Genomic DNA, 25,712 nt, shown 5'->3' with positions numbered 1-25,712 from the left:
GTCCTGTATGGGGCTCCAGTAGGGGACTCCATAGTTCTGCTGGGAGACTTCAACGCGCACGTGGGCAACGATGGAGACACCTGGAGTGGCGTGATTGGGAGGAACGACCTCCCTGATCTAAACCCGAGTGGTCGTTTGTTATTGGACTTCTGTGCTAGTCATGGACTGTCCATAATGAACACCATGTTCGAACATAAGGATGCTCATAAATGTACGTGGTACCAGAGCACCCTAGGCCGAAGGTCGATGATCGATTTTGTAATCGTATCATCTGATCTGAGGCCGCATGTTTTGGACACTCGGGTGAAGAGAGGGGCGGAGCTGTCAACTGATCACCATCTGGTGGTGAGTTTGGTCAGAGGGTGGGGGAAGACTCTGGACAGACCTGGGGTCTCATTTATAAAACAGTGCGTAGGATCCATACTAAAAATGTGCGTGCGCACAAAAGACGAAAATGGCGTACGCCAAAAAAAAATCTGATTTATAAACCGTGCGTACGCACACCTGCACGCAATGTTCCCTTTATAAATCACAGTCCACCTGGAAATGTGCGCACGTTGATCCGCCTCATATCCCGCCCACTACACGCCCACATTCAACCATAAATGGTCGATGCAAAGCACCTCATGAATGTTTCTGCATGTGAATGAGCCTGTTGTTGATCAGTGGATCTTTACGGTGAATCACGGCGACTCCCGAGAGGAAGACAGAGAAAAAGAGTTTTTCTGACACAGAGATGGAGGTGTTTGTAGGTGAGGAGGTTGCTGAACACTCGTTCCCTCCTGATTCTCTCATTCACCTCACGTAGTCCTCACAGTACCGGTATATCCACCAGCACCATGCAGCATGTTCCGAGTCTCACTGCTGTGTTTATATCTTTACAGCAATCAGACTGATCCATTCAGTTAAAGTGATCAAGACAATCAGTAATATCCCCCACCTGTATATAATTACAAAAAGGAAGTTTGACAGGTGTACAATATTTATTTATTTATTTATTTAAGTTTTTATGGTTAACTTGTCCTGCATTATGATTAGGACTGATAATGATAATGACGATATGGAGAGTAACGATTGTGTGAGAGCTGTCACTGGCTTTATTTACACACTTTATTAATTTACACAATCCATACTGGTGAAGATGTGCCGGGTGGAGGTGACTGGAGGAGGCAGAGTGGCGCACCGCGGCGGTCTGATAGTTGCATCGGATAGCTGTTTTCATTTTGTCTATTCATACTGTATCTGTCCCTATCTAATATACCATAAATAAATTAATAAGTCATGTCATCACTGCAGCGATTTTACACAACAACTTTATGAAAACTAATATGGTACTTGGTGATATCTGCACACTATTAGAAGATCTTATTAAAACTATTGGTGCTCTGTTCTGCCATTCTTTAATGCTATTTGATATAATCTTGGATTTCTACAACCGATGATGATGATTTCAACAGCTGCTCCACAGCTGACTGCGACTGTCGGTAGTCCGGTCCTCTCCTCTGCGCTCTGGAGGTGGAGGGAACGTGATGGTGAGACAGCGCTGATGAGATATTGAGCGGAATTTGCTTTGAGATTTGAGTTGATCTTTTACATTTGTAAGGTGCTTATGGAATAGTTATGGATCACTAGCACAAAGAATACTGCTGTTTTAAATGTTTATGATACAGTGGATATAAGTATGAATTGAAGTTAAATGTGTGAGAGGCATCATTATACGTATAATGAGATTTAATGTCTACAGTCCGGCTTCAATTCACCACCTCACCGTCTGCGTCTCCAGTTTCCTCTACCTCGGTGCCTCCATAATGTGCGTACGCACGGGTCAAAGTTTCCGTACCGGTGCGCACATTCTCCCGTCAAGTTTGTTTTTATAGATCACAACTGTTGCGTGGGAAGTGGCGTACGCACATTTCAGGCCCCGTTTTGTGCGTACGCAACGGTTATAAATGAGACCCCTGGTAAGCCCAAACGCGTAGTGAGGGTGAACTGGGAACGTCGGGAGGAGGCCCCTGTCCGAGAGATCTTCAACTCCCACCTCCGGCGGAGCTTTTCTGGCATCCCTGTGGAGGTTGGGGGCATTGAACCCGGATGGGCGATGTTCAAAGCTTCCATTGCTGAAGCTGCGGCGGTGAGCTGTGGTTTTAAGGTCTTAGGTGCCTCAAGGGGCGGCAACCCTCAAACACCGTGGTGGACACCGGTGGTCAGGGAAGCCGTCCGACTGAAGAAGGAGGCCTTCCGGGATATGTTATGTCGGAGGTCTCCGGAGGCAGTTGCAGGGTACCGACGGGCCCGAAGAGCAGCAGCCACTGCCGTGACGGAGGCAAAGCAGCGGGTGTGGGAGGAGTTCGGAGCAGACATGGAGAAGGACTTTCGGTCGGCACCAAAGTGCTTCTGGAAAACCATCCGGCACCTCAGGAGGGGGAAACGGGGAACCATCCAAGCTGTGTACAGTAAGGATGGGACACTGTTGACCTCAACTGAGGAGGTAATCGGGCGGTGGAAGGAGCACTTTGAGGAACTTCTGAATCCGACCAATACGCCCTCTATGGTAGAGGCAGAGCTGGAAGCTGATGGGGGACCATCATCAATTACCCTGGTGGAAGTCACTGAGGTAGTCAAACAACTCCACAGTGGAAAAGCCCTGGGGATTGATGAGATCCGCCCAGAAATGCTGAAGGCTCTGGGTGGGGAGGGGCTGTCTTGGATGACACGTCTCTTCAACACCGCGTGGAAGTCGGTGACAGTGCCTAAGGAGTGGCAGACCGGGGTGGTGGTTCCCCTTTTCAAAAAGGGAGACCAGAGAGTGTGTGCCAATTACAGGGGTATCACACTGCTCAGCCTCCCTGGTAAAGTCTACTCCAAGGTGCTGGAAAGGAGGGTTCGGCCGATAGTCGAACCTCGGATCGAAGAGGAACAATGCGGATTCCGTCCTGGCCGTGGAACAACGGACCAGCTCTTCACTCTCGCAAGGATCCTGGAGGGGGCCTGTGAGTATGCCCATCCAGTCTACATGTGTTTTGTGGACTTGGAGAAGGCATATGACCGGGTCCCCCGGGAGATACTGTGGGGGGTGCTGCGGGAGTATGGGGTGAGGGGGGCACTTCTCAGGGCCATCCAATCCCTGTACGCCCAAAGCGAGAGCTGTGTTCGGATCCTCGGCAACAAGTCGGACTCGTTTCCGGTGGGGGTTGGCCTCCGCCAGGGCTGCGCTTTGTCACCAATCCTGTTCGTGATATTCATGGACAGGATATCGAGGCGTAGTCAGGGGGAGGTGGGTTTGCAGTTCGGTGTGCTGAGGATCTCATCGCTGCTTTTTGCAGATGATGTGGTCCTTTTGGCATCATCGGTCTGCGACCTCCAGCACTCACTGGATCGGTTCGCAGCCGAGTGTGAAGCGGCCGGGATGAGGATCAGCGCCTCAAAATCTGAGGCCATGGTTCTCAGCAGGAAACCGATGGATTGCCTAGTCCGGGTAGGGAATGAGTCCTTACCCCAAGTGAAGGAGTTCAAGTACCTTGGGGTCTTGTTCGCGAGTGAGGGGACGATGGAACGTGAGATTGGTCAGAGAATCGGAGCAGCAGGGGCGGTATTGCATTCGCTTTACCACACCGTTGTGACGAAAAGAGAGCTGAGCCGGAAGGCAAAGCTCTCGATCTACTGTTCAATCTTCGTTCCTACTCTCACCTATGGTCATGAGGGTTGGGTCATGACCGAAAGAACGAGGTCGCGGGTGCAAGCGGCCGAAATGGGTTTCCTCAGGAGGGTGGCTGGCGTCTCCCTTAGAGATAGGGTAAGACGCTCAGTCATCCGTGAGGGACTCGGAGTAGAGTCCTTGCTCCTTTGCGTCGAAAGGAGCCAGTTGAGGTGGTTCAGGCATCTAGCACGGATGCCTCCTGGGCGCCTCCCTTGGGAGGTGTTCCAGGCACGACTAGCTGGGAGGAGACCACGGGGAAGACCCAGGACTAGGTGGAGAGATTATATATCTACTCTGGCCTGGGAACGCCTCGGGATCCCCCAGTCAGAGCTGGTTAATGTGGCCCGGGAAAGGGAAGTTTGGGGTCCCCTGCTGGAGCTGTTGCCCCCGCGACCCGATCCCGGATAAGCGGTTGAAGATGGATGGATGGATGGATGTGTGTCAGATAATGCAGTGGGTTAGAAAATATGGTTAGTTTGCATGCAAGACATTTTCTATGTGATCCATAAACTAAACACACCAAATATCTTAATTACAAATAATGTAATTAAGACAGTCAAACTCAATGAATAACATTAATCATATCAATACAGGTACATTCTAGAAATCAAAGTTGAACAGTCCTACTCAGCCGTGCATAATTACTAATGCTAAAATAAGCCCAGTACGTTACCAATCCATGGACAAAAAGGTTGGTAATTCCATGTGCTGAGGTTGTGGTTCCAAGTCAAAGATGTTGTCTTTGCTGTGCTCAAATCCAGTGCAAATACTTACTTCCCAGCAGCTTGATAGCTTGGTGCTAACTTCCTTGCTGTTGTTGCTTGAAGTTAGTTGGTAAAAAGGCAGGCTCTCGCGTCTTCTGATTTAGAAGAAAAGTTCCTTGGTGTTTCTATGGCTGTTTCCTAACAGGCCATAGATCAGAGCAGAGCTGCTCCTACAGCTTCTAGTCTGGAGAGCAGCAGCTCACCTTCACAGGTCAGGAGAGGTGAGAAGGGGGTGAAGAAAGAGCAGAAAGATGAGGAACAAAGAGATTCCTCTGGTTTTGTCCTGGGTGAATTTCACACCTATGTGTGAATAAGTCATCAGCCAATAGTTACTGAGCTGAGTCCATGGGTGGAGATAATCAATGGTTGCATGACTCAAGGATCCTGAGAAGCGTAGTTCATTGTCTTTGCCACCAGTAATGGTGGGTCCCAACAACATGTGTTTTGTGGACTTGGAGAAGGCATATGACCGGGTCCCCCGAGAGATACTGTGGGGGGTGCTGCGGGAGTATGGGGTGAGGGGGGCACTTCTTATGGCCATCCAATCTCTGTACGCCCAAAGCGAGAGCTGTGTTCGGGTTTTCGGCAGTAAGTCAGACTCGTTTCCGGTGGGGGTTGGCCTCCGCCAGGGCTGCGCTTTGTCACCAATCCTGTTTGTGATTTTCATGGACAGGATATTGAGGCGTAGTCGGGGGAAGGAGGGTTTGCAGTTTGGTGTGCTGAGGATCTCATTGTTGCTTTTTGCAGATGATGTGGTCCTGTTGGCATCATCGGTCTGTGACCTCCAGCACTCACTGGATCGGTTTGCAGCCGAGTGTGAAGCGGCCGGGATGAGGATCAGCGCCTCAAAATCTGAGGCCATGGTTCTCAGCAGGAAACCGATGGATTGCCTAGTCCGGGTAGGGAATGAGTCCTTACCCCAAGTGAAGGAGTTCAAGTACCTTGGGGTCTTGTTCGCGAGGGATGGAACTATGGAACGTGAGATTGGCCGGAGAATCAGGGCAGCGGGGGCGGTATTACATTCGCTTTACCGCACCATTGTGAGGAAAAGAGAGCTGAGCTGGAAGGCAAAGCTCTCGATCTACCAGTCAATCTTCGTTCCTACTCTCACCTATGGTCATGTGGGCTGGGTCATGACCGAAAGAACTAGATTGCGGGTACAGGCGGCCAAAATAGGTTTTCTCAGGAGGGTGGCTGGCATCTCCCTTAGAGATAGGGTAAGAAGCTCAGTCATCCGTTAGGAACTCGGAGTAGAGCCGCTGCTCCTTTACGTTGAAAGGAGCCAGCTGAGGTGGTTCGGGCATCTGGTAAGGATGCCCCCAGGGCGCCTCCCTAGGGAGGTGTTCCAGGCACGACCAGCTGGGAGGAGGCCGCGGGCAAGACCCAGGACTAGGTGGAGAGATTATATCTCCATACTGGCCTGGGAACACCTCGGGAACCCCCAGTCAGAGCTGGTTAATGTGGCCCGGGGAAAGGGAAGTTTGGGGTCTCCTGATGGAGCTGTTGCCCCCGCGACCCGACCCCGGATAAACGGTTTAAGATAAGCCATAATGTAAGGTCATTGCATAGTCATGGCTTCAAGAAGATTATTTAATGATCACGTAATTAAAAAATTAATGAGGATCTAAATGCCAGTGAATTATTAGTTAATGAGTAACTCTCAATCAAATTTTTTGGATGATTTTTTGATTGATATTCAACTTGCTAATATTAATGGATGTGAACTTTAATGTATATTTAACCTAACACAGTATAGAGAGTGGCCAATGCAATGCTACTGCAGAAACCCACAGGCAATAGGCCTCAATTACTTGAGTGTTTACACCAATAAATTCACAAATTCAAGAGCAGGAGACGTGCATTCAGTTCAACACCACCAAATTTATTGAATTAAAGGGGAAAAAAACTATTGGAAATTGATAACCTAAAAAAAGGAGAGGGCAATCATAAATTAACAATATTTATTCAACAATAATAGATAGTTAAAACAGTTTTTCCATAAAAACTCCAACTGAACCCCCTTTTAAATTAGAACCCAAAAAGAATTAAAAAAAAAAGCCAAATACTAAGGCAGGGTACTGTCTGCGGGAAGATTCTATTGTAACCCCTCTTTAAACCCACCACGTGAGTACACTATGAACTATTCCTCTACACTGCAACCAGCACTGCAAATAGATAATGTATGAAACTGTAAAAAGTGACTATCACCCTTTTGGGCCTACCACATGGCATGCGAAGAGAGGGGAAATACCACGACTAGCCTACTCCCCGCAGGTCTCCCACTGCCTGGAAGAACAGAAACAAAAATACAAGGTAATGTGAATCAGTTGGTTCTGGTTTACAAAGAGTTAAAAAGTACTTCAAGTAATAACCACCACAATGCAACAGTCCAACTTGGATGTGTCCAAATTAACCAAGGGGCGGCTGGACACAGTCTCTCTTTTAGTCCATGTAAAACAATCAGTAGTCACAATCAGGCTTCGGTGTTAAATACATCTAGGCAAAGCAGCAGTCTAGCTTCAATCTGAAAAAAGAAGGGGAAACATGGTAAAAATCAAATATTCCTGTTAGAATACCTCGGAGGGAGTAACCCTCCTACATTACCAACCTACTTTAAGTTGCCTTACTCCTCAGGGCCCTACTTCCCTGCAATCACTGGCTCTGCTGTGGCTCAACTGGGGGAGGGGCAAAAGTCTGAATCTTTCCCTAAAAAGGTTAGATTGACCATATTACTCTTAAGATATGATATGAGATTAACAGACTTAAGTTTTTCTGCAACATACCTTTTCAGTATGGGGTCACAGCGCATCACTCTGGACGGCTCAGGACACAGCTGCACTACAAATCTATATACAAAGGAAGTGGTTAAACTCACTATAAAACAGCCATTTTTCCCTCCCAAAATCTCTCTCTTACCTGGACAAACAGTGTTGACGTGCCACACATCTACCAGGAGTCAGACAAAGAGACTCTAATCACCCACACCTACATGGGGGGGTGCTCCCTGCCTAGGTGATATATATGGTATATATGGTCACGTATATGTTTTCTGAATATGATCAATCAAACATCTGTTAAAAAATCCTGCTGTCTCTGATATTTTAAAGGAATCAATTGTAAAGATAATGATGAAGTAATGGGGGACTACTCATTAACTATTCAGTATTATGTCTCACTTTACTTGGGGGGACACAAATAGGGTAAGTAATCATACGTTAATGATGACGTAATGAGGAACTCCTCAGTAAGTACTCCTTATTATGTCTCATTTTATTGGAGGGACACAAAAACAGTAAGTAATGTTTAAGTAATCACTAATTAATGAGTCGTTACTAGTTGCTGCTCAGCAAAGTGAAAGTGGTCAAGTCAAGTCAATTTCAACCCTGGACAGGTCGCCAGACTATCACAGGGCTGACACATAGAGACAGAAAGCCATTCATACTCACATTTACACTTACGGGCCATTTAGAGTCAACAATTAACCTAACCTGCATGTCTTTGGACTGTTGGAGGAAGCCCGAGATCCCTGAGAAAAACCCACGCTAACATTGGGAGAACATGCAAACTCCACAGAGTAGGGCCCCAAACCGGATTTGAACCTGCGACCCTCTTGCTGTGAGGCAAAACATTGGAGGAACAAGTGAAGAAACAAAGGAGAATTTATGGCCTACTCCCTGCGTTTTAAGACTTTCTACATTCCTTTGAGATGTTGGCTCAGTCTGCCAAAGACACATGCAGCTGTGAATAAGAATGTAAAATGTAATGGAAATTACATTTAATGCAAATTAACATGAACTTGAATTGATGTGTTGTCCTTTGCTAACATATGTTTAATAACATGCAGTTTTGTTTAACATGTACATGTTTGTACATGTTTGGGGTTGAAGAAATGGCACAGAGACGCTGCACCACACAGAGGGATATGGAGATGGATTCCGAAAGAGAGCCACTGAGGGAGAAAAAAAGACTTAAACCGAATCGCACCGTTGGATCCAAAAGATCCAAAATGTTATGTTCTACACAGAACCTGCGACCACTCCATACAGTACAATCCACCAATCCAGTGAAAGGGTTTGATGATTAGACTAATAAACAAATTTATAGTCAATTAATATAGGTAATTTTAAGAAATGGATAGTTAATATTAGATGCCAGAAGAAATAGGAAATCCATCAATAAATTCTAAACCTGAATTACACCACGCCTAAATTTATGATATGAAACTGCTTGACAATCTTCCCTAGTGCTTCTTAAATTATCTGCTGCTGAATGGTGCATTAATAGCAAAACTAAATTTAATTGATAGGAAAACATCAACAACAAATTCAATCAGAGATATCAGTCACTGAATTGACCTGGTCACATTTAATTTGTTTCTATCCATAAATGTTCATCATTGTACTCACTGTATTCGTTCGATTATCCTTTATTCAATTTATTATTTTTTCCTTTTGTTTTATCATTTATTCAATTATCTTCTCTTCGTAGTTTAGTCATGTAGTTAGTCAAATAAACATTTAATTTTATAAAGAACTTGGTTATTTGATTTGTTTGTATATAAACAATTAGAATAACTGTTCACCATGCCCACGTACTCTGTAGCAACCCTGATATTATGAGACTCAATTGATTAATATAAAAAAATTTTATTTTTCCCTGTTTTTATAAAATTGGGTGGCACCTGTGTAAATTCTGATATTAAAACTACTTGTGTGTGACATCTGAAGCTGAGTGTCACCACTATCCTTCACATTTTACGACAATACATGGGTTTATGATTAATAATTTTGGATTATTAATTGTAGATACATATTTTGACATAATTATTGATGATTAATCTGCTCTATGCAATAATACAACATGATCCAAGTTATTTGTCATCAGCCTACTTTCTCAATTACTAATAACATTGCTATTACTACCAACACATTTTTCTGCCTTTATTTTTGTATTGTATAGAAAAAAGTATTAATTATGTCAGTAAGTTTTATGACTCAATTCCCCGACCCATGATTGCTTTCTTTGTGTTCCTCTCTGGTCTCAGCAGGATTATGTAACATTTGGGTCCAAACAGTGCCACCAAGAGACCAAAACTGGAGGCCAGGATGGCGAATACCTCCACTGCATCTGCATATTTCCCTGGTGAGCTAATATAAGCAGGGACAAAGGCAACCCACACAGCACAGAATATCAGCAAGCTGAAAGTGATAAGCTTGGCCTCATTGAAACTATCTGGAAGATTCCTCGCCATGAATGCTAGCAGGAAGCTGAGGATAGCCAGTAAGCCAATGTAACCCAGTAACACTGAAAAACCAAATGTTGACCCGACTACACACTCATAAACTATCTTGTCATTGTGGTATTGAGTGTTTTTATGAGGAGCTGGCGAAGCAGAGACAAGCCAAGCAGTACAGATTGCTGCCTGAATAGAAGTCAGAACCATAACTGTCCCTCTCTGCTGCACAGCACCAAACCACTTCAGACTGGCTCCTCCTCCTGGTTTGGAGGCCTTGAACACAGCCAGAACCACCATGGTTTTCACCAGGATGCATGAGACACAAAGTACAAAGCAGATCCCAAATGCTGCATGTCTCAGCTGGCATGTCCACATCCTGGGACGGCCAATGAACAACAGTGAGCAGAGGAAACATAATTTAAGTGACATCAGTAGCTGGAAACTCAGTTCTGAATTGTTGGCGCGTACTATAGGGGTGAAGCGATGATATGTGAAGATGCCCAAGATAACAGCACAGATTAATGTGCCCAACAATGTGGTGGCTGTCAGGAAGATACCCAGAGGCTCCTGATAGGAGAGGAACTCTATTTTCTTAGGAACACAGTGGTCACGCTTGGGGCTGGACCAGAAGTCTTCTGGACAACTGGTGCACTCCATGGAGTCTAAGAAAACATTGATAGTGTTAAGATTAATGTTTAATTATATCTCCAAACTGCAATATTTAAAACTGAATACCAACCAGTCTCATTGCTGATCTTTCCCTCAGAACAAGGGATACAGTCAAAACAGCACTCAGGTTGCCCCTTCTTTCTGGCCATGCGGGTACCTGGAGGACAGCTCTCACTGCACACTGACCGGGGGGGCTGTAGGGAAAAAGAATAAACATCTGTTATTGAGTCAAATAGCTATAATGAGCCATGCATGGTAGACAAAATAGGTGTCTGAAAGAGCAGAAATAACCTCTTTGAATTCAAAGTTCCAGACAATTTTGTCTTCATCAAGTGTGAGTTCTTCACCTTTGGCTGACTCTTTAACCTCGCCCACATTCTCAACTTTAGTTCGTCCATCAGGGAGCCACAGCCAGTTCATGATATCATATATTGGTAAGGCATCACCATTCTCATCAAATGACACTTGATCACCAAATGGTGTGATGAAGTTGACCTTTTCCAAGTAATACACAAGCTAAGAACAGATAACAAAAAAAAGATTCTATATGACACAAGCTAAGAATATCAGAATAACGGATAGAGGAAAATCAAAAAGGACAGATGAAAAATTAATTCTATATGACCATGGTGAAAACAGTGGTATCTAATGTTCAATAATCAACCTGCCTACTGCACCTATGAACATATGAAGATATTAACAATTTCAACAAAGCATTTCCATTAAAGTGAAGTCACTGATATAACTGTATACCCAGTGTGAATACACTCTGTCCTGATGATATTATCCACTACTGTCACCTTGTTGTAGGGGGAATTGTTTCAGCTATGCTATGCACTTTAAGATTAGTAATCTCATAGCTTTGTATTTAATCCTATACCTGAAATGTTAATCCACTAAATAGCATAGGATTTAGTCACATGAACAGGTGTAGTTTAAACTGATATCCTACCTGCCATAGCTCCAGTCTTTGCAAACTGGCACAGCTGTGTCCGCTGAAAGGCCCTCTCTCCGGCACACAGCGCAGCATGTCATCAAGAGCATACGCCAGAGCATACACAGCCTTGTACACGTTATACTCTGGCCTGAGGTTTGAAATGTCCAAGAACTCAGTCTCCACACTCTCTAGATCTTCCTGTCCAGTGCACAGTTCTCCCCCAGCCTCTACCCAACCTGCTGGAGGTGGTGCAAATCTACACTGAAATGTGTATTCCCAAAACTGATTTACCTGAAATGTATTAAAAACCTTGTGTTATAAATGATAACAACATACTCTATTATTCTTACAAATACGAGATCAGATTGCAAGGTTCAGGTGAAACACTACAGACAAAAAATTGTTTTTCATGAACTGGTAATTTTTTTAATTTTATGGCTGTTTTGCTTACATAACATGTCTTCTTTCAGACTAGTGTAAAGAAAACATCCAATTTAGGTGTTTATTTTACAACATTTGAATATATGTGTGTGTAGATTTCTCTTAAATTCACCAAAAGTTAAAATTACATAATGCCTCATTTGCATATTTAAACATAACATTTCAGAAAACTTGTAATAGAAAAAATAAATGTCTTAGTGTAAGTAATCAACAGGGGAAGTTTCATGGTGATATCTTAGATTTTTAAACCAATTCACCCAGAGTGACTTCAAAATGTATTGAATTTTACAATACATATGTTTAAAGCCTGTTTTCTCAAAATTAGTTTTGTAAAAACCTTTGACTCTAATATGTCAACAAATGTAACAACAATTTTGAACTTAGCTCTATCCAATGTTCAAATTTAAACATAAAATTTCAGAAAACTCGTGATAAAAAAAATAATTGTCCTAATATAAGTTATCAACTGGGGACGTTTCCTGGCAATATTTAGCTGTTAAATGTTTTAACCTATACACCTGTGGTCTCACCACGTTATTTCCATAGAGGTTGTTGTGTTGTATGTCAGGACGTATTCTTAACAGGAAGTCCCTGAGTCCTGTTATTTCTCCTCGACGGATGGCAATGCCCAGTGTGCCACTCAGGTACGGCATGAGGTGGGGGGTCTGGAGCACAGTAGCTGCAGTCCAGGCTTCACTGGCCATCCACTGCAGGCCTGTCACATTCTGCCTCACCACCTGTGCATTGCATGATATAAAATATATACATTCATGCTGTCATAACACGATTGATGTCTTGTCTCATTCATACATATGTAAAACCATATTATTTCAGACAATCAAAAAATTAAGTTGTAGAGTTATATAAACTTATAATTAAGCTGTAATTCAAGCCAAACCTCTTCCATGAGGTTAATCATGTGACTTTGAAGTGCAAAGACAATGACCACACGAGCTGTAGATTTCCTCATCAAATCCACAATTCTCCGAAGTTCAGCTGCGTCTTTGACCCATGGCAAAACTTCTAAATAGGCCAGACACCCTCCACCAGACTGAGCCAGATCAGATTGGAAGGATCGGGCAGCGTGGAGTCCGTAATCATCATCACTGATCAGCAGACCTGCCCAAGTCCAGCCAAAGCGCCTGAGAATCTGAATCATAGCACGCACCTAAGTAAATACAGAGTGGAGGTATTAATGCACAGGCAAGAATAATCTTTCAGTGGGGAAACTGCCAAACAGGTTATTTTCAAGGAATGTTTCAGTGCACATGCTTTTTTATTTTGGATTCTTATTTTGCCGATTGATGGTCACCTGGAAAGCATCACTTGGGATCGTCCTAAAGAAGGATGGAAACTTTTTCCGGTCACTCAGGCACGAACATGTGGCAAAATAACTCACCTGTGAAAGACACAGACTGTACATCCTAAAAACATTCAAATTCTTAATTGGCTGATTAGTCCAATGTTTACAATTGACTTTGCTTTTAAAATGAAAATACTATAAAAGAATCATGACGGAAAACTTACCATAGGTAATCTGTACAAACCTAAGACAGCGGAGATGGCAATAGAACCTCTAGAGAAAGTATCACCCACAATACCAAGGACTGGAGGGGTTCCTACACAGGTCTTGTCCAACATAAACCGCTCTTCTCGACCACTGGCTAATGACAACGCTGCACGGAATCCAATTCCTAGTTTGACACAGTTGTCATTAAGACTGTATCCCAGAGTCACATTAGGTAGCAGGTTGGAGTTTCTGTTGATCTCATCAATAGCAAAGGCCATGGTCTGGGCCTGTCTGAATCCTAGAACATCAAAACTAACACAAAAATACCATTGTTTGAATATACAACATGATACAGTCACTGTGCTGACAGAAATGTCTTTTACAATTACAGATTTTGCAAACAATTAAGCCAGTTGAATAGCAACAATTATTACAATATTTGATTAAAAAAAAAAAAGAAGAAAAAAATAGAGACAAGTGATACGTCTAAAATGGCATGAATACACAATGTAATTCTGACCGGGTAATATCTTATCATATAAAATACATTTTACTAATGGAATGGCTTCTTCTAGCTTCTGCATTTTGTTTGTTTCCCTGAAATACTGACCTGTGGCAGGTTGGCTGTTGTGGCTCTGAGGTAAAAGACAAGTCAGGAAAAACAGAAAAGAAGTGTATCTTAAACAGCCCTCCCAGAACCACATCTCCAGCCTTGTGCATCCCATTTAGATGAAACTGTGCCTGTAACCGGCAGGAGGTGGAATGGAGAGGGGAGGGCATAGCAGAAGACAAGTGGGAATACAACAACACAGAGTACATGAGCAAGAGGAGGTTGATATCTAAAATAGCCCACATGGCTTTCCTCCTGTTCACTCCTTTTCTGACTCCGTGTCAATCCCTTTTATTGACTTGCAGCATTGTTTAATCTTGCACACCACCCATCAGCGCATACGCAAAGGTAAGGGCAGGGCCTAATATGCATTCCATTTGAGATTGATTTTGTATTGAGGTGGAATTAATTTGTGCACTTTTAATTACATCTCACCAAGGCAATTTTTTCAACCTTTCCAACCCAAATTGAAGTTGTGGATGACCGCTATGATTGACGTCTACTGAAATTTGCGTGTAATTTGTTGTGTGATAAGCATACCGAATTAAACTCAAATTAGCCCAGAGTATGTCCATGGTGGTAGCAACATACCAAGACACTCAGTGAAAATTTACATCTTCCCTTGCTCTGTGTTTTTTTGACGGGGAGTTATTGTATGTGGCTGGCACCCATAGTAACTTGGCAGGTATTAGATATGATTAGTTCTGCAGAAACATGTGGGCAAGACAGATCTCCCCATTAGTCTGTCCAATTTGCAATTTTATAGATTTGGTTACTGTATTTCTATGATTAAAGACATAAACCTGTTAACACATTAATAGTGAGTGCATGCACATACTTTTCCAGGCACGATGACCTTACTCAACTCTATTCCCCCTAAAATGTATATAGAATATTGCAACAATTAAAACACTGGCTTTGTCTGACTCAAACCCCAAAAAGCATCTTATTTAGGAGGCATTTAAGAAAAACATGCACTCATTAGACCCTGGACAAGTTGCCAGAGTGTCACAGGGTTTACACATAGAGACAGACAGCCATTCATACTCACATTCACACTTACAGGCCATTTAGAGTCAACAATTAACCTAACCTGAATGTCTTTGGACTGTGGGAGGAAGCCAGAGATCCCATGCAAACTCCACAGAGAAGAGCCCCATGCTGAGTTTGAGCCTGCGACCCTCTTGCTGTGTGGCAAAAAATTGGAGGAACAAGTGAAGAAACAAAGGAGAATTTATTGCCTACTCCCTGGGTTTTAAGACTATCTACATTCCTTTGAGATGTTGGCTCACAGGCACCCAAAGACACATGCAGCTGTGAATGAGACCAAAATGGAAATAACATTTAATGCAAATTAACATGTACTTGAATTGATGTGTTGTGCTTTGCTAACATGTTTAATAACAGGACGTTTTGTTTAACATGTACATATTTAGGACAAGAAGAAAACTGAAATTATTAGGAGCCAGCAGAGACACAAGTCAGTCTCAAAATGTTGTCCTCTCCCTGCCTTCTTTTGGAAATCCACATTTTTGACTAAGTTTGTTTAGTTAAATTTTTGTAGTTCAGTCATTTTCAATTTAGATAACTCAAATACTCATGCTGATAAGTAGTTAATCATAAGCTGTAGATAAAAACATTCCCTTTTTATTAATCACTTAATGAAATCCTGCTACATAAATATTTTTACATGTGTATATCTACCGCATAGCTGGGGGTGGGCCTAGGTGGGCCTGTGCCCATCCACTTGTCAGTCAGGCCCATCCAATCAGAAGGCTTTCTTTTTTGATTTTGATTGTTTACCATATAATAGGTCAATTTTGTGAGTGGCAGGAGCCAGGGCAATATTGAATTATGCAGTCAGGTTGCTGGCAGCCCTGGCAACTTCTTGGAATTATTTCAACTGATTTACTACTATGACCCAGAAATAAAAAAGCGACTGGACAAACTGCCAAGAAACCCGAAACTTATGAGCCCTGACATCCAGAATGAGATACTGGAAATTGCAGCATCACTACTTATCCGCAAAATAAAGAAAGATTTTCATGAAGAGACAGACACATACTATGCAATTTTTGCAGACGAATGTAAAGACTTGTCAAAAAGAGAGCTTGTGGCAGTATGTATCCGATACATACACAAAGGTCTGTTGAAGGATAGGGCTGTGGGGTTTGTAGAGACAAGGAACATGAGTGCAAGAGCTATATCAGCAAAGATCCTGGAAGTGGAGCCATTGCAGCTGGATCCCACTTTGTGTGTTGGTTTTGGGTTCGATGGGGCATCGGTTATTTCCGTCAATAAAGGAGGGGTACATGTGATTTTAAAGAAAAACTTTCCCTACGCAATATATGTGCATTGCAATTCACCTCATCCTGTGGACAGCATCAACGGTGTCCCCTGGCATATCAACATTTTTTTATTTCATTAACAACTTGCATAGTTTCATGACGGGGTCACATAGGCATGCTAGATTTATAGAAATCCAACAACAGCTGCGACCAGGGAAACCAACTTTGGAACTAGAGAGATCCTGCGATGTCCGACGGAGCTCGTGGTCAAATGCGGTAAGTGAGGTGTTGACACTTTTGGGCCCTATTTTGGAGACCATTGCTGAATTCTCCGAAAGCTCGAGCCATACAAAACTTGAAGCCGACGCACTACTGCAAGAAATGCAAAAGAAAATAAATTCTATTTCTACTAGTGACGTTCAACAAGTTGTTTGAAACAAATGACTTTGCCACTAAGGGCTTGCAATCTGCCACCATATCAGTTACAGATTGCATTGATCTAATCGAAGAGCTTAAGGAGATCTACACTACATTCAGGAATAAAGAAAATTACTTTGATAAAGTAATGACACTGACTGACGATCTAATGAAAAAACATGACATTGTGAGCTGGGACGTTACTGGGGCCCGAAAGAGCAAGTTGCCAGCTAAGTTGAGCGATACGCTGGTTGAGTCTACCGTGGGCAAAGCATCACCTGTAAAGGACAACTCAGACCTGAAACAACTTTGGAATGATATACTAGACAGGCAGATTATGGAACTGAACACCCGTTTTAAGGCTGACACGTATGGGTTTACGAGAGCCGCTGCTGCTTGCTTGCCTCAGTCAAATACCTTCGGTGAAAAGACATTAATACAGCCCACCAGCACACACTTTTCCATCACAGTGGAGGATGCTGAACATGAAGTCTTTGTTCAGCAGCTGAAGAGGAAAGTAGCAGAGGACAGGGCATTTCCACCACTTGTCGAGGTGCTTAATGCATGCCCCTGTGACATTTTTCCCAGGATGAACCGTCTCATATGGGCCCTCATCACAATATCGATAACAAGCTGTACTGTTGAACGACTCTTTTCGACTGTCAATCGGATAAAAACTTGAATCAGAGCAACAATGTTGACACACAGACTGAATTATTTGTCCCTGCTCTCCTTTGAAAGAGAATTGACAGAATCGTTGGAATATAAAGAAATCATTGCAGTGTTCAACACCTAGCCCCGCCGTCACCTGCTGTAATCATCAGAAGTAAGCCAATTTACGTTTTCGGACTGTGTAGTAGCCCAGTATTATTGTCTATTTCATGTGTGGTTTATGTGGCCGCTGAGCCAGGCTACTCAAGTATTGTTTTTATACTCTCCACTATGCACTACTATCCTGCTGGTTTTATGATGCTGTTGTGTTGTGTCTGTCAGCTGTGCTGTGTGTGTGTCACACAGCGCAGCTGACAGACGCACACTGACTCAAACTGTGTATGTATCGTAATGGCATGCATGTATGTTTGTGATGCATAAGGCTTATGGTATGATTAAACTGTGATGTATTCAAGCAAGTATAGTTGTAATGGCCTATTTTGGTAACATGCATTTTGGGCTAGGCCCTCTTCATTTTCTCTGGGCCCACCAACATTTTGATTTCTGGCTACGCTAGTGGTGTATATTATATGTCTGCAGAGATCTTAAACAGAAATTCAGGTGCACACTAATGCTTCAGTTAATCATGTGATATAAATTTTAATCTAGTTGAAGTGTATTACACCTTTTAGTGTTGATTGTGAACCATATATGATTAGATTCATTTTGTTACAAATGCTTAGAACATATATAATTTTGTTCATGATAATCAACTCTGCTTACATTGTTGTTTCATGTTGTGTTGGTAACTTTTATCTCACCAAAGCCCACAGAGTCTCACAAACCCAGCAGCCTGTCTTTTTTTCAGAGCAACCCCTCTCTATTCTTGGTTGCTCTCACCCACATTGAATGACTGTTTGATATGCTCTGAAATTAATCTTATCCCTTCATTTACTGTGTAATAAACGCACATATTTATCGATATGTATAGGCCTTTCTGTGTAGTGTTTGTATACCTAAATTTTTCCATAACAAGTTTTCATCTATGTTTTGTAATTGGTTAATTTATTTTAATTCAATTGATCAAGTTTTATTCAGTGGTTTATATCCTATTTGTTTAATATATTTTTATAGCAGATGAAGTCCAGATGTATAATATGGAATAATTAATTATGTGAAACGAAAAAACACGACCGGGGACACGGGCTGCTTGCGGTCCCACGACAGGCTGAGATCGGCATCCAGACTACCTGGAAAGGAAACCTGAACCTTCTGATCTGCTCTAACTATGGCTAAAGAACTCTAAATCAGTGGAGACTGGTACATAGAGACAGAGGACGTTGATCCTCCTTTTTTATTTTGAGAGGCAAGAGGGAGATCAAAATATATAAAAAAGTAATTGGTTGAAATATATCTCAGTATTATTTATAAAATAATTTTTCTCTCTTCTTTGGAAAAAAAAAACATTGTTTAAATCCTGATTAAAATGCCTCAACAGCAACACCTGCAGGGCAGAGGGGAAAGGGCAGCCTGTGTGTGAAGTGGTTGTGGGCATCGTGGGGGGTAAGGGAGGTCAAGCACCCTCTGTCCTCCCTTGGGGCGGGACGTCTTCTATAAACTCAATGCAGTTCCGGAAATGAATTATAACGTTTAAATTGTGAACTACTTTTAAACACATAACAAAACAAATCCTTTTTATTTAGGCCTGTTTATTGAGCCGTAGCTTGCTACAATTGTTGTCACTGTAGTCCCATTGTGGGTCAGTCCGGACAGCTGAGCGAGGGTCGGGGCTGCCTGGGCAGGAGTCACACCCCGCCGGGGAGTGGATGGAGAGAGCTCCGCTCGGGGCTCGCTGCTCGGGCCTCGCCGTCAGCTGTCCGGGCTTGACCAACAGCCAAGCGACAGAGACGCAGCGGCCCGACGTGCTGCTCTAGATGTCGATCTGGGCAATGGACTGCTGTACGGGCAGTTTTGAGACAGAAAGAATGGCACAGAGACGATGCCCCAGACAGAGAGAGATGGAGATGGAAAAACGACTATAACCGAGTTTGAATTGAGGGAACGTCGCAACCGACCACATCCGAAGGTGCTCGAGGACACCAAAGAGAGTCATTGAGGGAGAAAAAATGACTTAAGCTGAGTCACACCGTTGAATCCAAAAGATCCAAAAGGCAGACAGACAGAATCTGCGGCCACTCCTTACAGCTCAATACACCCATCTACTCATCTATGGTGATATATAACTACATTTTCAGAAGTGAAAGAGTTGTGAAGATGATTAGACTTAAAAACACATTTATAGCTAATTAGTGAATAAGGTAATTTTAAGAAATTGATAGTTAATATTAGATGTAAAAAGAATTAAGAAATCCATCAATAAATTCTAAACCTGAATTAGATCACACCTACATTTATAATATGAAACTGCTTCACAATCTTGCCAGGTGCTTCTTAAATGATCTGCCGCTAAATGGTGCATTAATACCAAAACTAACTGTAATTGATAGGCAAACATCAACAACAATTTCAATAAGAGATTTCAGTCACTGAATTTACCTGGTCACATTAAATTTGTTTCTATCGATAAATGTTCATCATTGTATTCACTGTATTCCTTCAATTATCCTTTATTCAATTTATTCCTTTTTCCTTTTGTTTTATCATTTATTAATTTATCCTCACTTAATAGATTAGTCATGTAGTTAGTCAAATAAACATTTAATTTTATAAAGAACAAGGTAAATTCTGATATTAAAACTAATTGTGTGTAATATTTGAAGGGGAGTGTCACCACTTTCCTTCATATTTTACCACAATTCATGGGTTTATGACTAATCATTTTGGGTTATTAATTATATATACATATTTTGATATTAATTATTGATTGATGATTAATCTGCTCTATGCAATAACGTTACATGATCCAAGTTATTTGTCATCAGCCTACTTTCTCAATTACTAATAACATTGCTATTACTACCAACACATTTTTCTGTCTTTATTTTTGTATTATATAGAGAAAAAGTATTAATTCTGTCTGAATGTTTTATGACTCAATGCCCCGACCCATTATTGCTTTCTTTGTGTTCCTCTCTGGTCTCAGCAGGATTATGTAACATTTGGGTCCAAACAGTGCCACCAAGAGACCAAAACTGGAGGCCAGGATGGCGAATACCTCCACTGCATCTGCATATTTGCCTGGTGAGCTAATATATGCGGGGACAAAGGCCACCCACACAGCACAGAAGATCAGCATGCTGAAAGTGATGAGTTTGGCCTCATTGAAGTTGTCTGGAAGATTCCTTGCCATGAATGCTAGTAGGAAGCTGAGGATAGCCAGTAAGCCAATGTAACCCAGTAACACTGCAAAACCAACTGTAGATCCGACTACACACTCATAAACTATCTTGTCATTGTGGTATTGAGTATTTTTATGAGGAGCTGGTGAAGCAGAGACAAGCCAAGCAGTGCAGATTGCTGCCTGAATAGAAGTCAGAACCATAACTGTCCCTCTCTGCTGCACAGCACCAAACCACTTGAGACTGGCTCCTCCTCCTGGTTTGGAGGCCTCGAACACAGCCAGAACCACCATGGTTTTCACGAGGATGCATGAGACACAAAGTACAAAACTGATTCCAAATGCTGCATGTCTCAGTTGACATATCCACATCCTGGGACGGCCAATAAATAACAGTGAGCAGAGGAAACATAATTTAAGTGATATCAATAGCTGGAAACTCAGTTCTGAATTGTTGGCGCGTACTATAGGGGTACTGCGATGATAGATGAAGATGCCCAGGACAACAGCACAGAGGAATGTGCCCAACAATGTGGTGGCTGTCAGGCAGATACCGAGAGGCTCTTGATAGGAGAGGAACTCAGATTTCTTAGGAACACAGTGGTCACGCTGGGGGCTGGACCAGAAGTCCTCTAGACAACTGGTGCACTCCATGGAGTCTAAGAAAACAGAGGAGTTGATGAGATGCATGTTTCAATTATATCTCTAAATTGCAATTTAAAAATTAATACCAACCAGTCTTATTGCTGATCTTTCCCTCAGAGCAAGGGATGCAGTCAAAACAGCACTCAGGTTGCCCCTTCTTTCTAGCCATGCGGGTACCTGGAGGACAGCTCTCACTGCACACTGACCGGGGAGGCTGTCAGAAGTAAAAAACATTTCTGTTATTCTACGCTACTTCTACACTGCTATAATGAGTCATTCATGTTAAACAAAATAGGTGTAGGGGAGAAATAACCTGTTTGGAGTCAAAGTTCCAGAAGATTTTGTTTTCATCAAGTGTGAGTTTTTCACCTTTGGCTGACTCTTTGACCTCGCCCACATTCTCAACTTTTGTTCGTCCATCAGGGAGCCACAGCCAGTTCATGATATCATATATTGGTAAGGCATCACCATTCTCATCAAATGACACTTGATCACCAAATGGTGTGGTGAAGTTGACCTTTTCCAAGTAATACACAAGCTAAGAACAGATTAAAAAAATAAGTCTATATGACCATGGTGAGCACCGCGGTATATAGTATTCAATAATCAAATTGTATACTGCACCTACGAACATATGAAGACATTAACATTTCCAACAAAGCATTTCCTTTAAAGTGAATATATTACCGTATACCCAGAGACAAGACATTTTTGTCTCTGAGCTGATAATATTATCCACTGCTGTCATCCAGCAGTAGGGCAAATCCTTTCAGTTATCTGCTATGCACTTTAAGATTAGTAATCTCATTGCTTTGTATTTAATCATATACCGTAAATGTTACTCCAGAAGAAAGCACAGGATTTAGTCACATGAACCGGTGGAGTGTAAACTGATATCCTACCTGCCATAGCTCCAGTCTTTGCAAACTGGCACAGCTGTGTCCGCTGAAAGGCCCTCTCCCCGGCACACAGCGCAGCATGTCATCAAGAGCATACGCCAGAGCATACACAGCCTTGTACACGTTATACTCTGGCCTGAGGTTTGAAATGTCCAACAACTCAGTCTCCACAGTCTCTAGATCTTCCTGTCCAGTGCATAGTTCTCCCCCAGCCTCCACCCAACCTGCTGGTGGTGGTGCAAATCTACAGCGAAAAGTGTATTCCCAAAACTGATTTACCTGAAATGTGTTGAAAACCTTGTGTTATAAATGATGACAACATACTGTATTATTCTTACAAATACGAGATCAGATTGCGATTTTAAGGTGAGACACTACAGGCAAAAACATTGTTTTTCATGAACTGGTCAATTTTTAAATGTTGGGCTATTTTGCTTCCATAACATGTCTTCTTTCAGACTAGTGGAAAGAAAATATCCAATATAGGTGATTATTTTACTATACTTTGTCTATATCTGTCTGTAGATTTCTCCTAAATTTCCCAAAAGTTTTCATTAGATAATGCCTCATTTGCATATTTAAACATAACATTTCAGAAAACTTGTAATAGAAAAAATAAATGTCTTAGTGTAAGTAATCAACTGGGGAAGTTTCATGGTGTTATCTTAGATGTTTAACCCATTTCAGCCAGGAGTATATATATATATCTTTAAAGGCCGTTTTCTTAAATTGAGTTTAGTAAAAACCTTTGACTCTAAAATATCAACAAAACGAAAAAATAATTTTGAACTTAAATGTATCCAATGTTCAGATTTAAACATAAAATGTCAGTTTTAACCTATACACCTGGGGTATCTCCACTTAAACTCACCATGTTATTTCCATAGCTGTTGTTGTGTTTTATATCAGGACGTATTCTTAACAGGAAGTCCCTGAGTCCTGGTATTTCTCCTCGACGTATGGCAATGCCCAGTGTGCCACTCAGGTACGGCATGAGGTGGGGTGTTTGGAGCACAGTAGCTGCAGTCCAGGCTTCACTGGCCATCCACTGCAGGCCTGTCACATTCTGCCTCACCACCTGTGTATTGTTTTATTTAAAATATATAAATTCATACTGTCATGACATGATTGATTGCCTGTCTCATTCACACACATGGAAAACCCTATTATTTCAGACATTCAAAACATTAACTTGTAAAATTATAGAAATGTATAATTAATCTGTAATTCAAACCCAACCTCTTCCATGAGGTTAATCATGTGACTCAGAAGTGCAAAGACAATGACCACACGAGCTGTAGATGTCCTCATCAAATCCACAATTCTCCTTATTTCAGCTGGGTCTTTGTCCCAGGGCAAAACTTCTAAATAGGCCAGACACCCTCCACCAGACTGAGCTAGATCAGATTGGAAGGATCGGGCAGCGTGGAGTCCATAATCATCATCACTGACCAGCAGACCTGCCCAAGTCCAGCCAAAGCGCCTGAGAATCTGAATCATAGCACGCACCTAAGTAAATACAGAGTGGAGGGATTAATGCACAGGCAAGAATAATCTTTCAGTGGGGAACCTGCTAAACAGGTTATTTCGAAGGAATGTTTCAGTGCACATGCTTTCTTTTTATGCATTCTTAATTTGCCGATTGATGGTCACCTGGAAAGCGTCACTTGGGATCGTCCTAAAGAAGGATGGAAACTTTTTCCGGTCACTCAGGCACGAACATGTGGCAAAATAACTCACCTGCGAAAGACACAGATTTGTACATCCTAAAAACATTCAAATCCTTCATCGGCTGATTAGTCCAATGTTTACAATTGACATTGCATTTGAAATTAAAATACTATAAAAGGATCATGGCGAAAACTTACCATAGGTAATCTGTACAAACCTAAGACAGCGGAGATGGCAATAGAACCTCTAGAGAAAGTATCACCCACAAACCCAAGGACTGGAGGGGTTCCTACACAGGTCTTGTCCACTATAAACTGCTCCACTTGACCACTGGCTAATGACAACGCTGCGCGGAATCCAATTCCTAGGTTGACGCAGTTGTCATTAAGACTGTATCCAAGAGTCATATTAGGTAGCAGGTTGGAATTTCTGTTGATCTCATCAATAGCAAAGGCCATGGTCTGGGCCTGCCTGAATCCTAGAACATTAAAACTAACACGAAAATAGCATTGTTTGAAAATACAAGATGATAGAGTCACTGTGCTGACATGAATATGTTGCACAATTACAGATGTTGCAAACAATTAAGCCAGTTGAATAGCAACAATTATTATAATACTTGATTAAGAAAAACTAGAGGAAAAAAGTGATACGTCTAAAATGTCATGAATAAACAATGTAATTCTGACCAGGTAATATTTTATCATATAAAATACATTTTACTGATTGGATTGGCTTCTTCCAGTTTCTGCATTTTGTTGTTTCCCTGAAATACTGACCTGTGGCAGATTGGCTGTTGTGGCTCTGAGGTAAAAGACAGGTCAGGAAAAACAGAAAAGAAGTGGATGTTAAACAGCCCTCCCAGAACCACATCTCCAGCCCTGTGCATCCCATTTAGGTGAAACTGTCCCTGTAACCAGCAGGAGGTGGAATGGAGAGGGGAGGGCACAGCAGAAGAAAAGTAGGAATACAACAACACAGAGTACATGAGCAAGAGGAGGTTGATATCTAAAAATGCCCCCATGGCTTTCCTCCTGTTTACTCCTTTTCTGACACAGTGTCAACCCCTTTTATTGACTTGCAGTATTGTTTAATCTTGCACACCATCCAGCAGCGCATACGCAAAAGTAAGGGCAGGGCCTAATATGCATTTCATTTTTGATTGATTTTGTAATGAAGTGTAATTAATTTTTTGTACTTTTAATTACATCTCACCAAGGCAATTTTTGCAGCCTTTTCAACCCAAATTGAAGTTGTGGATGACCGCTATGATTGATGTCTACTGAAATTTGCGTGTGATTTGTGGTGTGATAAGAATACCGAATTAAACTCACCTAATGCTAAAATTAGCCCAGAGTATGTCCACTAGATGGTAGCAAAACACCAAGACTCTCAGTGAAATATTACATCTTCCCTTGCGCTGTGTTTGTTTGATGAAGGGTTATTGTATGTTGCTGGCACCCATAGAAACTGGCATGTCCTAGATATGATCAGTTCTGCATTAACATGTGGGCAAGACAGATTTTCCCATTAGTCTGTCCAATTTGCAATTTTATAGATTAGGTAACTGTATTTCTATGATTAAAGACATAAACCTGTTGACACATTAATAGTGAGTGCACGCACATACTTTTCCAGGCAGGATGACCTTACTCAACTCTATTCCCCCTAAAATGTATACAGAATATTGCAACAATTTAAACACTTCAAACCCAAAAAAGCATCTTATTTAGGAGGCATTTAAGAAAAACATGCACTCATTAGACCCTGGACAAGTTGCCAGAGTATCACAGGGTTTACACATAGAGACAGACAGCCATTCATACTCACATTCACACTTACAGGCCACTTACAGGACTTACAGTCAACAATTAACCTAACCTGAATGTCTTTGGACTGTGGGAGGAAGCCGGAGATCCCTGAGAAAAACCCACGCTAACATGGGGAGAACATGCAAACTCCACAGAGAAGAGCCCCAT

The 25,712-nt window shown here is 42.1% G+C and overlaps 2 protein-coding genes across 2 annotated transcripts; both read right to left on the bottom strand.

Annotated features, from left to right (window-relative positions):
- Positions 1 to 9,448: 9,448 nt before the first annotated feature.
- On the bottom strand, positions 9,449 to 14,034 carry LOC141770959 (extracellular calcium-sensing receptor-like). Its single transcript, XM_074640810.1, has 9 exons — positions 13,865 to 14,034; positions 13,272 to 13,566; positions 13,057 to 13,143; positions 12,643 to 12,912; positions 12,275 to 12,481; positions 11,319 to 11,594; positions 10,658 to 10,882; positions 10,437 to 10,560; positions 9,449 to 10,359 (listed from the first exon to the last, which is right to left on the bottom strand). Exons 1-9 carry the CDS (start codon positions 14,032 to 14,034, stop codon positions 9,449 to 9,451), a joined length of 2,565 nt encoding a protein of 854 aa, XP_074496911.1.
- Positions 14,035 to 20,266: 6,232 nt separating this feature from the next.
- Positions 20,267 to 25,712, bottom strand: LOC141770958 (extracellular calcium-sensing receptor-like). Its single transcript, XM_074640809.1, is given in 10 exon segments — positions 20,267 to 21,177; positions 21,254 to 21,426; positions 21,544 to 21,701; positions 22,066 to 22,341; positions 22,934 to 23,140; positions 23,302 to 23,571; positions 23,716 to 23,802; positions 23,931 to 24,225; positions 24,513 to 24,643; positions 25,674 to 25,712. Coding segments are annotated over 10 exon segments (2,547 nt in total).

Source organism: Sebastes fasciatus, chromosome 7 (assembly GCF_043250625.1).
Source record: "Sebastes fasciatus isolate fSebFas1 chromosome 7, fSebFas1.pri, whole genome shotgun sequence".
NCBI classification, from domain to species: Eukaryota; Metazoa; Chordata; class Actinopteri; order Perciformes; family Sebastidae; genus Sebastes; species Sebastes fasciatus.
This window is presented reverse-complemented; position numbering and strand designations above follow the sequence as displayed.

Bases quoted from the DNA above. Each gene is read 5' to 3' on its own strand.
- LOC141770959 (XM_074640810.1), bottom strand. From the start codon at position 14,034: ATGCCCTCCCCTCTCCATTCCACCTCCTGCCGGTTACAGGCACAGTTT. The intron at 11,595-12,274 runs GTGAGACCACAG...AATACATTTCAG, and splicing joins ACCTCTATGGAAATAACGTG to GTAAATCAGTTTTGGGAATA. The intron at 10,561-10,657 runs GTTATTTCTGCT...TTTTCCCTACAG, and splicing joins GGAACTTTGAATTCAAAGAG to CCCCCCCGGTCAGTGTGCAG.